This window comes from Bison bison, unplaced genomic scaffold, assembly GCF_000754665.1.
Source record: "Bison bison bison isolate TAMUID 2011002044 unplaced genomic scaffold, Bison_UMD1.0 scf7180017864508, whole genome shotgun sequence".
Classification (NCBI taxonomy): domain Eukaryota; kingdom Metazoa; phylum Chordata; class Mammalia; order Artiodactyla; family Bovidae; genus Bison; species Bison bison.
Window position 1 is genome coordinate 6,770,996 of NW_011495064.1, and position 16,703 is coordinate 6,787,698.

Here is a 16,703-nt window from a genome sequence, read left to right on the forward strand (position 1 = left end):
GGGAGTTTGGGATTAGCAGATGCAGACTGTTATATATACGATGGATAAACAACAAGGTCCTACTGTAGAGCACAGGGAATTGTATTCAACGTCCTGTGATCAGACATAAATGAAAAGGGTATTTTTAAAAAAAGAATGTGTATCTATAACTGAATCCCTTTGTAGTATAGCACAAATTAATACATTATAAATCCACTACGCGTGTGTGCTAAGTCACTTCAGTCCTGTTTGACTCTTTGCGACCCCATGGATTGTAGCCTGCCAGGCTCCTCTGTCCACAGGGTTCTTCAGGCAAGAATACTGGAGTGGGTTGCCATGGCCTCCTCCAGGGGATCTTCCTGACCCAGGGATCAAACCCGAATCTCCTGCAGATGTCTCCTGCATTGCAGGTGGACTTTTTACCTTCTGAGCCACCAGGGGATTTCTACCCACATCTACACTGCACGAGCAATTTTAGAAAATATCCTGCACATTACCATTAAAATAAAAATGCGAGCTAAAGTTTCTTAAAAAATAAATGTGGAGGCTGGTAAAGAACTTCAAGGGATTTTCATTTCTCTCATGATGTTCTTCTTTCTTTTCCAAATTTTATTTCACAAGACATTATAAAAGTTATAACTAAGAGGGGTATTTTATGGTTTAAAGATCTTTTTGATAAGGGTCATTTTTAGAGTCTTTACTGAATTTGTTACAATATTGCTTTAGTTTTATGTTCTGTTTTTTTGGGGGGAGAGGCACATGGGATCTTAGCCCCCCAACTAGGTATCAAACCCATACCCACTGCATTGGAAGGCAGAATCTTAACCACTGGACCACCAGGGAAGTCCAGAGAGGTACTTTTTCAAAGTTACCTAATATGTAATAACTGCTGTGCACCATGAGATGTGAAGGGGTTTCTAAGAAGCCTCTAGAGCAGGCAGACATGGGCACAAGGGCAGCCCGCAGGCCCTGGCCTCCCTGATGGCCGAGTCAGCCCAACGCAGAGGCTTCCTTTAAAGTCCCATAGAGCAAGTCGAATGGTCAGGATACAGGCAGGAAAGCCCCAATCCCAGATCCTTTCAATCTACCAGGACAAACGAAGAAGACCCAACGCCATGCAGTGGCCTCAAACACACAGCCGACCTCTGACCGGCCGGTCCCCTCAGCCCCGGCACCTACTCCAGGCCAGCAGCCCCCCGGGACTTACAGGCACACACTAACAGGCACGTCTGCTGTGGAGTATAAGGGATCAGAGAGAGTGTGTGTGTGTGTGTGTGTGTGTGTGTATGCGTGTCTCTCTGTGTGTACATGCATGCACGTGTGTGTGCGTGTCTGTGTGTGTGTCTGTGTGTACATGTATGCATGTGTGTGTGTGCACGTGTATGTCTGTGTGTGTCTGTGTGTGTACATGCATGTACGTATGTGTGTCTCTCTGTATATCTATGCGTGTCTGTATATGCATGTATATGTGTGTGTCTGTGTATCTCTGTGTATCTGTGCATGTGTCTGTGTATGCATGTGTGCTCAGTCATGTCTGACTCTTTGTGACCCCATGGACTGTAGCTCACTAGGCTCCTCTGTCCATGGGACTTCCCAGGGAAGAAAACTGGAGAGGGTAGCCATTCCTTCTCCAGGAGATCTTCACAACCCAGGGATCAAACCCACGTCTCCTACATTGCAGGCAGATTCTTTACCGCTAAGCCACCTTGGAAGCCCCAAGGGATCAGTATATGCCCCCTGCCCAAATATGCCACTTGGGCTTAAGAATTATTTTGAGCTAAAGACACTTGAGAAATAGCAGATGTCAAAAAAAAAAAAAACTCTCTCCCCTTCCCCACTATTTACCTAAAAACAGTATACAAATCTCCATTTGTAAAGGTGTCTCCCCATCCTGTGCCAGAAAGAGGAAGACAGCTCTTTTGGCTCTGACTCATCAGAGACAACTCTGGACTCTGACCAGCACAAGAGGCTCCAGAAAGGAGGAGCCTACACGGCAAACCCAACTGGAGTGGCTGGTCTCACTCTAGGATCCAGCATCCGGCGGCTTACCACCCTAAAAGCTCACACTCTTTGTTCCTTTGACTCGTCGCTTCTCTGTAAATGTGCTATTCTTCGTTATGATGCTGCACAAGCCCGGCACCCTAACCATCCCACTGAGCTATTTATTGTGGAGTTTTTCCCACCTTTACCTGCACTGCCCAAGCTGATAAACTCTGTTTTTCTCATTAAGCTATCTTCTGTTGGTTTAATTTCCAGGCCCCCAGCACAGAGTATAAGAGGTTAAAGCAAAAGTTTTTCCCTCCCCTTCTTCTGACTTTCCAAAAGTCACTGCAGCAGAAATGCACTTCCTTCCTCCTGATTAAGAGGAGAAACATACAAATCAAAGAACCGCCAGCACTAGGTGAGACCGAGAAAAGAAGGTAAATGTGAAAATAACTGTGAAACAGGTATTTCTGTCCGTGCAGCCTGACCTGGGGAACCAAGCTGGACCACTCTGTGGTGATAACACATGAGCTGAAAAAGACCCACTGGGACCTGCACCCATCTGCTAACCCCACGGGCCAGAGGCAACCGCAGAGGACACCAGCCAACACCGTCACTCCTCCTGGACTCAGAAGACTGGCCTTCCACCCGACCCCATAATTATCCCCAGTCCCCAAAGGAAAACAATGCTCCTCTTGGCTCTTTCAAAACTAAGAGTTTAGGGCTTCCCTAGTGGTCCAGTGGTCAAAAATCCGCCTGACAGTGCAGGGGACACAGGCGCCACCCCTGGTCCCCAGCAGATCCTACAGGCCTCGAAGCGACCGAGTCCGTGCACCGTAACTACAGAGCCTGTGCACGCGTGCCCGGGAGCCACAGCTACAGAGCCCACGTTGCCGCAGCTACTGAAACCTGTGCGCTCTAGAGCCCGTGGTCTGCAGCAAGAAGCCCTGGAAACGCAATGAGAGGGCAGCCCCGCTCACCGCAGCTAGAGAAGGGCCGAAAGCAGCAACGAAGACCCAGCACAGCCAAAGAGAAACAGATAAATCTTTCCCAAAAAATAAAATTAAGAATTTACTCTAAGACCCTTCACTAAAAGCCAAAACACTTAGGATACTGGAAAGGCAAACTTTTTAGAGAGAGAGAGGAAAAAAAAAAAAATCAATGGTCTGGGATGTTTTACCCTAAGGGATGAAAAGTACATTACAGGCTAATGTGTGAAACTGTTTCATAAGAGAGTTGAAATCAGAATGAGAAACATTCCCTCCCTGCCGGTGAGGGTTTTCAAAGCACCAGTTACCAAGCGTCTTACTGAAATGAGAGCTGTTACATAAGACATAGCTCACAGCAGGTAAGAGAGACCTCCCCAAACATTCCTCTCCCTTCTCAAAACTTGTTTGGTTTTCATTTCATTCAATTAACATGTTTTAAGAATAAATATCCACTTGCAGAGAGAGAAAAGTGCCAGCTGCAACTAAAAAAAAGAGGGACAAGATGTCACAGCTGCAAAGAACTTGCTACTAACTCATTTCAGGAGACAAATAACATTGTTGCTGTGCAAAAACATGAATCTCAACATTTTTTTCCCCTTGAGATAAAAAAGGACCTTCGCTTCTGTAAAGGATAAGGAAACCTTAGGCCCAAGAATGAGGGTTTTGTTTTGTTTCCATTTCGGGTGGATTTTGCCAGACTGACTCTTTAAAATTTGACTGATGACAAGTCAAACTCATTTGGTTTTAATGCTTCCCTGGTGGCTCGGTGGTTAAAAAAAAAAAAAATCTGCCTGCCACTGCAGGAGACATGGGTTCAATCCCAGGGTCAGGAAGATCCCCTGGAGGAGGAAATGGCAACCCACTCTGGTATTCTTGCCTGGGAAATCCCATGACAGAAGAGCCACGCGGGCTACAGTCCATAGGGTTGCAAGAGTCAGACACGACTTAGTGACTAAACAACAACAATAATTAAGCCCAGAAGTTCAATTATAGTAGAGACACTATTAAAGGAAAAGAATATGATCAAAAATGCTGCAGTGTCCTGAATGTTATGCAGCCGTGATAAGAGACATGTGAAACCGGGGGAAACTCAAGGTCAACGGACTTAGCTTCAGGACTTCCCTGGTGGTCAGTGGCTCAGACTCCGCGCTCCCAATGCAAGGGCCCAGGCTCAACCCCTGGTCAAGGACCTAGCTCCTGCATGCTGTAACTAAGAGTCCACAGGCCACAACTGAGACCCAGTGAAGTCAGAGTTTTAAGAAAGCCGGAGGGTGGGGTGGGGGGAACCTACCTTCACCTTCCCTTTGACAAAACTGGCAATGTCATCTTTATTATCAAAGACAGACAAGGTGTGGAGGAGATTTTGCTCCAGCCAGTCCCAGTGCTGGTTTATTTCCTCTAACGTGGCACCTGGGTAGGAACAGAAAAGGACACAGAGATTACGAGACACAACCAATGTCTAGAATACGAACTTGCTTTCCAAACAGGAGTCCTGCATTTATGTGATTAACACACTCCGGCTGCTCATGCCACAGTTAGCCAGCTGACACGGAAGGCACCCCGTGCCGGGGCCACGGTCCACCTGCCACACGGACGGGCCAGCCGACCCGCCGAGCTGTTCTGGGACCTCTCTGCAGGAGTCCTGCTAGCCTGGCTAATGAGTGGAACTCTGACTACCTCCACTCAAGGGACCGAAACGTCTGTAGTTCTACAGCCACTCCAGAGCAAACAAGCCCCAGGGTGACCTGATTCTGACGGCCTCACAGAATTCCCCCTGTGAGCACGGGGGTCCCTCAAAAGAGACGAGAAGTTGCCTTGAGGTGGCTCTGCCCGTGGCCCCAGGGCACTCACTGCCGCTGGGCCATTTCCAGGTACACATTTGTCCTCTGTAAGTTTTATAACAAAATCCCTCAGAACACATATAAGAAGAGGTTTTATCATACATGTTAAAACAAAACCACAGAAACATTCAATGGTTATCTAGTAAGTTAATTTCTTTCAAAGGCAAGTAAAAACACAATCAGCCTATTAGTGAAGCATTCCACAACACAGGCACCAAAAAGCTTAGCCGTCTGACTTGACGTTAGTTCTCCGAAAGGAGCTCCTAGTCCTCCCCACTGGATAACGGACACCTTGGCCCGGGAACTGCGCCAGCCCCTACTGATAAAGTCCAGGACTTGAAGCAAGCTCAGTCCTGGACTAGAAGAGGCACCTGTGACTCTGGTACATCTAGCGTGGAAACAGGTGACGCCCCAGCTAGGAGGGCGGGTTTGTTCAAATGGGAAGCAGGAGACACCTCAACCTCAGAGAGGTGAAGGGCTGGAGGACGAGAGTGCAGAGTAACCCAGGCAGCGGGAGAGGCGGCAGGACCCGCAGAACCAGAAACCGCACACTCACAGTGCTAAGCCGACCTTCCTCTATATTATTTACGGTCTTCCTCTCCCCAGAACGTGGACACTCGTGAAGACCTTACAAACACCCCATGCGTAAAACCGCCAAAAAAAAAAAAGACACAAACAACAAAACTGCCAGAGAGCTCACCCTGGACCTGTGGGTTTGGGGTGCCTGTGGCGAGTTCTGACGTGCACTTTGGGAGGGAGTGAAAAGAAGAACCTAAGAGAATACCTCATAAGGAAAAGTGAGACCTGAAACAGTGGTATTTAGGGACTTCCCTGGCGGCCCAGAGGTTAAGAGTCTGTGCTTCCAAAGCAGGGGATGTGGGTTCAACTCCTGGTCGGGGAACTAAGATCACACCTGCTACTTGGTGAGCCTCTCCCCACACTACCCAAAAAATAAAAAAAAAACACCCAAAACACAATGGTTTTTTCCCCCCCTATTCTCCAAATGTTAGGCATGGCATCACATCCATGCCTAACAAGCAACATTCTCTGGTCATCACTAAAGCAGACTCTCATCCTTCTGCTAAGGACACTAACCACAACATGGGACCCCACCCTTATGGCCTCATCTGAACTGAATCCCCTCCCAAAGGGCCCAGCTCCAAATACCATCACACTGGTGGGGGTGGGCTTGCACACATCTGAACGTGGTGGGAGGGGAAAGACACCATTCACCACCAGTGACCCCATCCAGCTCTCGGTGAGTCCACCTCCCATCTTGCTCTTTCTGGATCATAAACCCAAGAAGTAGCCCACTTGGGGTGAGTGGTCATATCTCCACTTCCTACCCAAACAGGAAGCCCCTGGCCCTAGAGGCTCCCTACTCCTCTTACTGGATAGCGAGACCGCTGTGAAACAACAGCCTCAAGCCACACGTTTCCACCTCCTTGCCTTGTTGCAGCTGAGAAGCAACACGGGCCACCAGCAGCTCTACAGGAGCCACCAGAGAGAATCTGGCCGGGGTCTCACTGTGGCCAGCTCTACTTATACTGGCACGGTATGACTCAGAAACACAGTCTATATATGTGCCAGTGCTTCTGCTGGTACTCAAAGGACATCGGCTTAAGTTGGATTAAGGGAACCTCCTTGACTAGGTCATCCAGGACATCTACTTTAGGCAGATACGATGCTACTTCTTCGTATGTGCATGCTAAATTGCTTCAGTCATGTCCGTCTCTTTGCGACCCTACGGACTGTAGCCCGACAGGCTCCTCTGTCCAAGGGATTCTCCAGGCCAGAATACTATAACTGGTTGCCATTTCCTCCTCCAGGGAATCTTCCTGACCCAAGGATTGAACCCATGTCTCTTTATGTCTCCTGCATTGGCAGGCGGGTTCTTTATCACTAGCAGCAACTGAGAACGCCCAGCTCTTCATACACAAAAGTTTAAAAACTTCAACCTCCAAACAACAAACAAAAAAGCCCACATATTTCCAGGCTCTGCAACAGGACTCTCTTGAAGCCTCGAAACAATGTCCCCCTGAACTGAAGACCCACACCATCTGCCTGGCTCCTCACATTCAACGCTGAGATACATGTCTCATTTACAAGACTGGCTGCACTCTCCCTGTCCGTTCATTCATTGTCTTCAGTTGTCAGCCATGCAGCTATCATTTACCAGGACACCCCCTAAATCCCATGGGCTGGCAAACAGAGTCTTTGTGGGGAGGGGACAGTGTCTAAGCTCATCTGTGATGAACAGTTCAACTGTGGGGACAGTTCATCGCAGGAGAGAGTCTCGGGGCCACTGCATCCATAAACTTATGTTCATGGGCTCCCTGGGTGGCCGGCTCTCCTCTCTTCTCTAGACCTTCAAGGTTTTCTCTCTCTAGATCTTTTTTTATTTAATTTTTATTTCAAATCAGAGTATGTTTGATTTACAATATTGTGTTAGTTTCAGGTGTACAGCTAAGTGAATCAGTTATACATATACATATTATCTAATCTTTTTCAGATTATTTTCCCATCTAGGTTATTACACAGTATTGAGTTCCCTGTGCTATACAGTATATCCTTGTTGCTTATTTATTTTATATATAGAAGTATGTAAATACTAACCCTAAACTCCTAATTTATACTTCCCCTTATAGATCTTTATTTAGCTTTTATTATCCATCATAGTAAAATCAACTGGTCAGAATATTTAAAAAACAAAACAAAAAAAACAACAGGCAAAACAGGAGGAGGGATGAGGGGAAGGGATAGTCAGGAAGTCTGGGATGGACATGCACACAGTCTATTTAAAATGGGTAACCAACAAGGACCTACTGTGGAGCACATGGAACTCTGCTCAATGGTATGTGGCGGCCTGGGTGGGAGGGGAGCTTGGGGGAGAGTGGACACATGCATCATGTCTGGCTGAGTCCCTTTGTTGTCCACCTGAAACTGTCACAACATACTCCAATACAAAATAAAAAGCTCAAAAACAAACAAAAAAAAGTGTGAGGAATACATGGGAAAAAAGTATCTGTATTGGTCTTCAATCTTTTGCCATATGTTTTCATATACTTCCTAATTTACCCCTCCAACACCTTCCCCAGAAAAAAAAAGAAAAACGACTTGGAGGACTGAGGAGGAACAGAGGGGCCAGGACTGGCTCTGTGACCATTCTGTTCCGGGCACAGCCTCACTGATGTCAAACGAAGGCTGTGAGAGGAAAGGGGGTCAGCTCTATCTCCAAGGTCACAGGTATCCGACGAAAGGCAAACCAGGGTGCGAGCTCACTCTGCAAACCTGAAGTGCCCTGGGGTCCCTCCAGTAAGAAGCTGCATTTTCAAGTAACACTTTCATCATCCTCTGGTCCAGTACTTCCTAGGTCTTGACACTAAAAAGGTTACTCTGTGCACAGAGAGCGAACACTCTGCCCGCCACCCCATCTTCCCGAGTCCGTCTTCAGGGATGACATGAGACAGCTTTTCACTGATGCTGCTCCTAAGCTCACAGGGCCAACTGCTAGCTGAGAAACCATGCAAGCCTCCCACCTGCTGACCACAGACAGCGTGGGTAAAACTCCAACAGAGCCCCAACACAGTGTATCACGTGGAATTAAGACTTGAGGCCACATCCTCCCCAAAACGAGACTTCCATCCCTTTAAAAACTTCTTCTGCCTCCCCAGGAGAAGCCTTATGGCAACAGAAAACCACTCTGGAGCAAAACTAAGCTCACACCTTGAGACAGAAAGTAAGCCCAAATGTAACATCCATCACTGAGCGGAGGTCAGGGGAGGTGGCAGTGAAGTCGGTCAGCCTGTCCTAATCTGACTCAGCTGTGTGTCTCTCCAGCAAAAACAAACACCATGCTGGAACTTTCCCACCCAACTGTCTTCTACTTCCTACAAAAGGTGCCAAATGGCAGAGAAATTTTCCGAACTCTGATTTCCTCTGCAGGAAAGTCTTATGATGAGGGTCAAAAATACCATAAACCACTGCAAGCCGACTGCACACCCGTGACCTCAAAGGGCCAAAAAGGAAAATCGCTTAATGTATATCACACGGCAAAGCCTGAACCACAAGTGGCAGGCTTGTTTTTCAGCTTACGAAGCGGCCCATCCGAAAACAGCTATTTTTATAAACATGCCATTTTTTTTTTTTTACTTTTTGGAGGCATGTGGGATCTTATGAATAGTTCTCCAATCCAGAATCGAACCTGCATTGGAAGTGTGAAGTGTTAAGCACTGGACTTCCAAGAAAGTCCCCATACCACTTTATAAGGGCAACAACTGACTTAGAAAATATTTGCTAGAATTATGCACAAACACATAAATATATTCCTGTCTGTGGGTCAAGGTCAAAGAAAAGTTTGAAAACCAGCCCATTACAGACATATTACTGATGAAAAATAAAGAGAGGAGCAAATCAGAAATGTGGGCTTTCCTGGTGGCTCGGTGGTAAAGAATCTGCCTGCCAATGCGGGAGATGTGGGTTTGATCCCTGGGTCAGGATGATTCCCTGGAGAAGGAAGTGGCAACCCACTCCAGTATTCTTGCCTGGGAAATCCCAAGGAGTCCAGGGGTTCACAAAAGAGTCGGACACAACTTAGCAACTAAACAACAACAACAAAAGGTTAAATTAGGTCTACCTATTAATTAGATAGGACTGGGGTCCACCTAAGAACAGGAAGAAACACTTGGGGTACAGCCCTGAGGACCCACAGGAGGTAGCCATCTGCACACCAGGGAGAGAGGCCTCAGGAGAAATTAACCCTGCTGGCCGCTTGATCTTGGACTTCCAACTTCCAGAACTCTGAGAAAATAAATTCCTACAGCTTAAGCCAGAAGTCCCCAACCTTTTCAGCATCAAAAACCGATTCTGTGGAAGACATTTTTTCCATAGACCTGTGGGGCTGGGGGTGGGGAGATGGCTTGGGGATGACTCTCGTAAGGAACAAGCAACCTAGGTCCCTCATATGTGCCATTCACAGTAGGGTTTGCATTCTTATGAGATCCTAATGCTGCTGCTGATCTGACAGGAGGCAGAGCTAAGGCAGTAATGTGATCCATGGCCAGTGGCTGTAAATACAGATGAAACTTTGCTTGCTTACCTGCCACTCACCTCCTGCTCTGCAGCCTGGTTCCTGACAGGCCATGGATGGATACCAGTCCATAGCCCAGAGGTTGGGGACCCCTGGTTTAAGCCATGCAGTCTCTGATACTTTGTTAAGGTAGCCCTAGCAGGTTAATGGCTTCCCTAGTGGCTCAGTGGTAAAGAATCCGTTTGCAATACAGGAGCCTCAGGAGAGTCAAGTTGGAACCCTGGGTTGGGAAGATCCCCTGAAGAAGGGAATGGCAACCCACTCCAGTATTCTTGCCTGGAATATCCCATGGACAGAGGAGCCTGGCAGGTCACAGTCCATGGGGTCCCCAAGAGTCAGACACACTGAAGTAACCTGGCACACAGGCACAGCAGGTTCTAAAACCCAAAGGTACAGAAACACTGTGGATTGCAACAGAAGTTCAATTAGCAAAAGTATACTTTGTTTCATCGAGGCCCCTAATGTTACAGAAAAAGCCTTTTCTCTTTTCTAAGAAAATTCCAGTTCAGTGGATCTTAAACATCACCCACACAAGAAGTCAAAAATCAGATCTGTAAATGCCTATGGCAACCCACTCCAGTATTCTTGACTGCAGAATCCCATGGACAGAGGAGCCTGGTGGACTACAGTCCATGGAGTTCAAAGAGTCGGACATGCCTGAGTGACTTAGCATAGCACCGCACATGCAAAACTATAGTCAAAAACTCTGGTTTTTCCAGTAGTCACGTATGGATGGGAGAGTTGGACCATAAAGAAGGCTGAGCACCTAAGAATTGACGCTTTCGAACTGTGGTGCTGGAGAAGACTCTTGAGAGTCCCTTCGACAGCAAGGAGATCAAACCAGTCAATCCCAAAGGAAATCAGCCCTGAATAATCACTGGAAGGACTGATGCTAAAGCTGAAGCTACTAGGGCCACCGGATGCAAAGAGCCAACTCATTGGGAAAGACCCTGATGGTAGGAAAGATTGAAGGCAGGACGAGAAGTGGCTGACAGAGGATGAGATGGTTGGATGGGATCATCTACACGATGGACATGAGTTTGAGCAAACTCCAGGAGACAGTGAAGGAGAGGGAAGCCCGGTGTGTGTAGTCCATGGGGTCGCAAAGAGTTGGAGACAACTTCGCAACTGAACAACAAATGCAAAACTAAAATACAGTGTTAGAAACATCAATTATGACCACAAAACAAATTACGTCAACGGGTTTATAAATAACCAACTTGATGGTCTAAGAAAGAACAGCTATAGCTGCAGACACAGGACATTTTCTGAAGGCCTAGCATGAGTCAGGCACTTTGTTAGGTATCCTGTACACTTAACCTTGTTTATCTTTACTAAAAAAAAGGATTGCAAGAAAGGTCTTGCTATGTCCATCTTCTAGGTGAGAAATCTAAAGTGCAGACAAGAGCAACCTGGAGGCCTGTTCTTCTAGCTCTTTCTGTGACACACAGAGGAGACGGGAGCCTGGGGCTCAAGCTGAGTCACTGAAATTCACACACTGTATTTATTCTCTTAGGTTTTCCCCAGAGGTGTTTTCAGGAAATCAAACAAGCATTTCATTGTCTATACTTAACAGCTTCTGCACGAACACAGCCGTAAATAACTCGACCGCAGCTTCAGTTTTAAATAGTAACTGTGTATCTGCAGAGTAAATCTCCAACTGAGTTAACTATCTTCTTCAGCTCCCTGGATCCTAATTTACGATGACATGGGCATTGCAATGTACATCCTTCAGATTTGTTCTTCTGCAATAGTTGAGGCTCAAGAGGGAAGGGATATATGTACAAGGATGGCTGATTTGCCTTGTTGTACAGCAGAAACCAACACGACATTGTAGAGCAATTTTCCCCTAGTTAAAAACAAATTTTAAAACATTAAAAAGTGTAACAGTCAAGGCAGTGTCATCCCCAAATTCCACTTGACACTCATCCTACATAGAGAAACTCAGAGGCAAAGATTCTATTAAAAATCGCAAATGACAGTTAGGAGGTTTGGACCAAAGCTTTAACTTTCAGAAATCTCACATTCCTAAAGTGGATGCTCTAATACTACCTAATCCACATTGTCTGAAGGAGTATCTTTATAGGAACAAACAAGAATGTCACATCATCATGATTTTTTTTTAAACCTGTATATATTTTTCACTATACAGTTTAAGAAAATAAGCTCTAAACCTTTTTACATAATTTCTTTACCCCTTTTTGCCTTTAAATTAGAATGAGTCCCTAAAATTACTTGCAGTAAATGCAAAACAACTTCCTTGACACTGAAAATAGATTTTTAATTTACAACTGAAAGAGTCACTAAAATGTCCTTGTATTAGTGTCATTAGAAACACTTCTCAGAGATAGAAGTAGGGGGACTTCTCTGGTGGTCCAGTGGCTAAGATTCTGTCCTTGCAATGCAGGGGTGTGGGTTCAATTCCTGGTTGGGGAACTAAAACCCCCCATGGTGCACAGTGTGGCAAAAATAAAAATTAATTTATTTAAAAAATGGAAGCAGGGATAGTAGCAAAGATGCAGGAAATTTTGACCTACGTAAACAAAAGAAAAATAATTAGAAACAGACCAGAAATGACATAGATTTTAAAAAATCGGTAGACAAAGACATGAGAGCTGTTATACTTCATGAGCTCAAAAAGCAGAGGAAAGCATGCGGATGGTGAGCAACTAATGAAAGATACAAAAAAAAAAAATGCAAGTCAAACTTTTTGGGATGGAAAACAGTGTCTGAAATCAGAAATATGCTAATAAGATTAAAAGTAAATTGGACATTGCAGGGAAAAAAGGACACTTGATAGCAAATAAAAACTCTGAAATGAGAAACAGGAGAAAAAGGATGAACGAAAACCCAAAGGCCAGAGCATCAGTGAGCTGCGGGACAGCAACAGACAGCCTGGAATCCCTTTAACGGAGGCCCCAGTTGCTGGGAGAGAACAGTCTCCTGGGGGAGAATAGGAAAAAAATTTAAGTACATGTGCAGAAAAAATCTGAAGAAATAATGGCTAAAATGTTTTTCAAGTTTGATAAACAGATTCAAGATTCGCAATAAGCCCTAAGTAGTAAAATCCTTAAAGAAAACTGCAGGAAAGCAAACCATAAATAAACTGGTGAAAACCAGTGATAAAGAAGGAAAAAAAAATGTACAGATGAAAAAAGATAAGAACGATAGTAGATATCCTATCAGAAATGTTGCAAGAAAGAAGACACAGAGAGAGAGCTTTGAAACACTGAGAAAAAGAAATTAGTTTACAAGTAATTGAAGGAAACACGAGTGGATTCCTGAGTAACTTGAGAATGAGGAAATCTTCCAGCCATAACTCAAAATCAGAAAGTATAAAACAAAGGAGTTCTAAATCCCACTACATGAGAAACTGAGGAGAGATTTTGTAATTTCACACTTCCAATAAAGGGCTTAAATTCCTAATACACAGACAGCACCTAAAAATTGAAGAGGAAAAAAGGACAATGCAATGAATAAGTAAATATGATTAGGAATAAATAGTTTCTAAAAACAGTCCTTAAAATGAAAGATGTTCAACTTTTTCGTACCAAAAAAAAAACGCAAATTAATACTATGGAACAACACCAGGTCTTACCTGTCAGGTTGGCAAAAACCGTAAGTTTGATATGAAGACAAGTTTGGGAAAACAGAAACTTTCATCCATTGCCGACTGGACTTTTAAAAACTAATAATGCAACCCCAATGGAGAGAAGGGAATTTAATAATATCTAATTAAACCATTGATGCAACGATCCCATTTCTAGGAATCTACCAATTATTCACTGGGACATTATTTGTCAGGCTGAAGTTTGAAAACAACAGAAATAGCCACCAGCAGGGAACAGGTTAAATAAATTATGGTAGTTCTAGGCAATGAAAGACTGAAACAAAGGAGACAGAGAAAGAAAACAGAGGAGGAGAAGTGGAAGAGGAAGAAAGTCTCCACTCTCTGATATGGAAAGATTTCGAGGATATGCTGACGTGCAAAAAAGGCAAAGCACAGAACAGAACACACGTGCCCTCATAAAAAAGAAAGGCTGGGGAGCACGGCTTCTCTAAGTACAAGTATTTTGTTTTCAGAGATTTATAGATTTGATTAATCACGAACATGTTTTGCATTTTTTAGTTGAGGTAAGTCATAAAGGGAAAAAATACAATCCTTAACATTGAAAAATGAATTTCTGTTTATCAGGTTATTAAAATAATTACCGATATGACTGCACAGAGAAAATAACTTTTTTAAACACGATTTTGTCTATACGTGCATGCATGTTAAGCTGCTTCAGTCATGTCCAACTCTGCAATCCTACCGCAGCCCATCAGGCTCCTATGTCCATGGGATTTCCCAGGTAAGAACACTGGAGGGGGTTGCCATGCCCTCCTCCAGGAGATCTTCCTGCCTCAGGGATCAAAATCGAACCCCAGTCTCTGACATCTCCTGCACGGGGGCGGGGGTTCTTTTACCACTAGCGCCACCTGGGAAGCCCATTTTGACTATACATCCATAGTTAAGTATATTCTAAGGCCAAAGAGAGCTGCAAAAAATTTGCTTTCTCTCACTACTCTTATTCTTAATAGCAGTATTCATACTACTTAAAGACATGTGTGTGCATGTACAATACGTACAAAATAATTCTGTGAATACTGTTAGAAAACAAGATTTTCAGTGAATACCAAAGGAAAAGCAAATATAAAATCAAAGCTACAACTACGTGGTTTTACAGTTGAATTAGAAAGCTAAGTATGAATTCATGATTTATTTTCCTTTTTCATATCTCTTTTCTTTTCTTTTCTTTCATGTATTTCTTGGCTCATCCTATTTGAAGACCCTTAGAGGCAATGATGGGAGAAGGCAATGGCACCCCACTCCAGTACTCTTGCCTGGAAAATCCCATGGATGGAGGAGCCTGGTGGGCTGCGGTCCATGGGGTCGCTAAAAGTCGGACCTGACTGAGCGACTTCACTTTCACTTTTCACTTTCATACATTGGAGAAGGAAATGGCAACCCACTCCAGTATTCTTGCCTGGAGAATCCCAGGGATGGGGGAGCCTGGTGGGCTGCTGTCTATGGGGTCGCACAGAGTCGGACACGACTAAAGCGACTTAGCAGCAGCAGCAGCAGAGGCAATGACAACCCAGTGACAATAAGCAAGCCCACACCCCAGACTGTGGTCCCTAAACACCTTTCCCCATGCAAAGGAACCAGGGCCACCTGGAGGAAGGGCTGATTCCAGGTAGGAGGCAGGAAATGTACTGTTCAGTTCAGTCGTTCAGTCGTGTCCGACTCTTAGCGACCCCATGGACTGCAGCACACCCAGCCTCCCCATCCATCACCAACTCCTAAAGAGCTTACTCAAACTTATGTCCATCAAGTCGGTGATGCTATCCAACCATCTCATCCTCTGTCGCCCCCTTCTCCTTCCGCCTTCAATCTTTCCCAGCACCAGGGTCTTTTCAAATGAGTCAGTTCTTCGCAACAGGTGGCCAAAGTATTGGAGTTTCAGCTTCAGCATCAGTCCTTCCAATGAATATTCAGGACTGATTTCCTTTAGGATGCACTGGTTGGATCTCCTTGCAGTCCAAGGGAGTCACAGGACTCTTCTCCAACACCACAGTTTAAGAGCATCAATTCTTCGGTGCTCAGCTTTCTTTATAGTCCAACTCTCGCATCTATCCATGACTACTGGAAAAGCCATAGCTTTGACTAAACGGACTTTTGTTGGCAAAATGCACTAGATGAGCATTTAAGATCTTGTTGGCAGAGAGCAAGGAATCACTCAAAGATGAATGAGGGGCACCCCTGGTAGTCCAGGGATAAGAAATCCATCTCCAAGTGCAGGGGATACAGGTTTGACCCCTGGTCTGAGAAGACCCACATGCCTCGGAGCAACTAAGCCCACGCACCACAACTGCTGAGGTCCACAGCGCATGCTCCACGACAAGAGAAGCCAGCACAACAGGGAGCCCAAGCACCGCGACAGAGTAGCCGGCACTCGCCACAGCTAGAGAAAGCCCTCGAGTTGCAACAGACAACCGTACTTTGTACAGCTAAAAATATTAATAAATAAAAAAAGGAGCCAGACAAGTCACAGAAGACACAGGAAGGGGTTCTCATGGGCAGAAGGTGGCACCATCTGAGTACCCAAAAAAGACAGCAATTAACCAAACCCACAGAATGCATAAGGGAAGGGGCTTCCCTGATGGCTCAGATGGTAAAGAACCTACCTCTAGTGCAGAAGACCTGGGTTTGATCCCTGGGCTGGGAAAATCCCCTGGAGAAGGGAATGGCAAGCCACTCCAATATTCTTGCCTGGAGAATTCCTCACTGTATAATCCTTTCAACATTTCAGCAAGTCTGGAAATTTGCATAATAAAGTGTTGGGAACGGGGAGCATGAACTTTAAAATGATACTAAAAAGGGAGGGAGGAAGCAAAAGAGAAAACCAAACCAAGACCAAAAACACTTGACTCACTCGTCAGCACTGCAGACAGCCAGAGCACTTCCACTAACAACAGGCAACTAGAGGGTGAAAGCAAGTATTCTTCCCTCCCTTTCCTAAATGTTCTCAGGGCGAGCAGAGAGCCCTTCACAGACAAGCTCAAACTGAAAGCTGTGAAAGTACTGATCAATTAGAAAAGCGTCGTTTTGTGGTATGTAGAGAAAAATGATTTTAATTGCCTAATCACTAGATGAAAGGTTGACAGGGAAGAACGCAATAGAAGCCGTCGCCTGACCTTATCAAGTTACCTTAGGATCCTTAAGAATCAGACACCAGCGGGCAAGTGCTCCCAGGCAGGATGCAGGACAGCCACCTGTTC

General features: G+C 45.2%; 1 protein-coding gene across 3 annotated transcripts in view; it reads right to left on the reverse strand.

The window, feature by feature from the left end:
• The window catches only part of TBC1D8 (TBC1 domain family, member 8 (with GRAM domain)), a 91,650-nt gene that overhangs the window by 57,794 nt on the left and 17,153 nt on the right, over positions 1–16,703 (reverse strand). For all 3 annotated transcript variants that reach the window (XM_010829650.1, XM_010829649.1, XM_010829651.1), the window contains exon 2: positions 4,243–4,361. In XM_010829650.1, the coding sequence (XP_010827952.1) occupies positions 4,243–4,361 (119 nt within the window). The remainder of the gene's footprint in view (positions 1–4,242; positions 4,362–16,703) is intronic.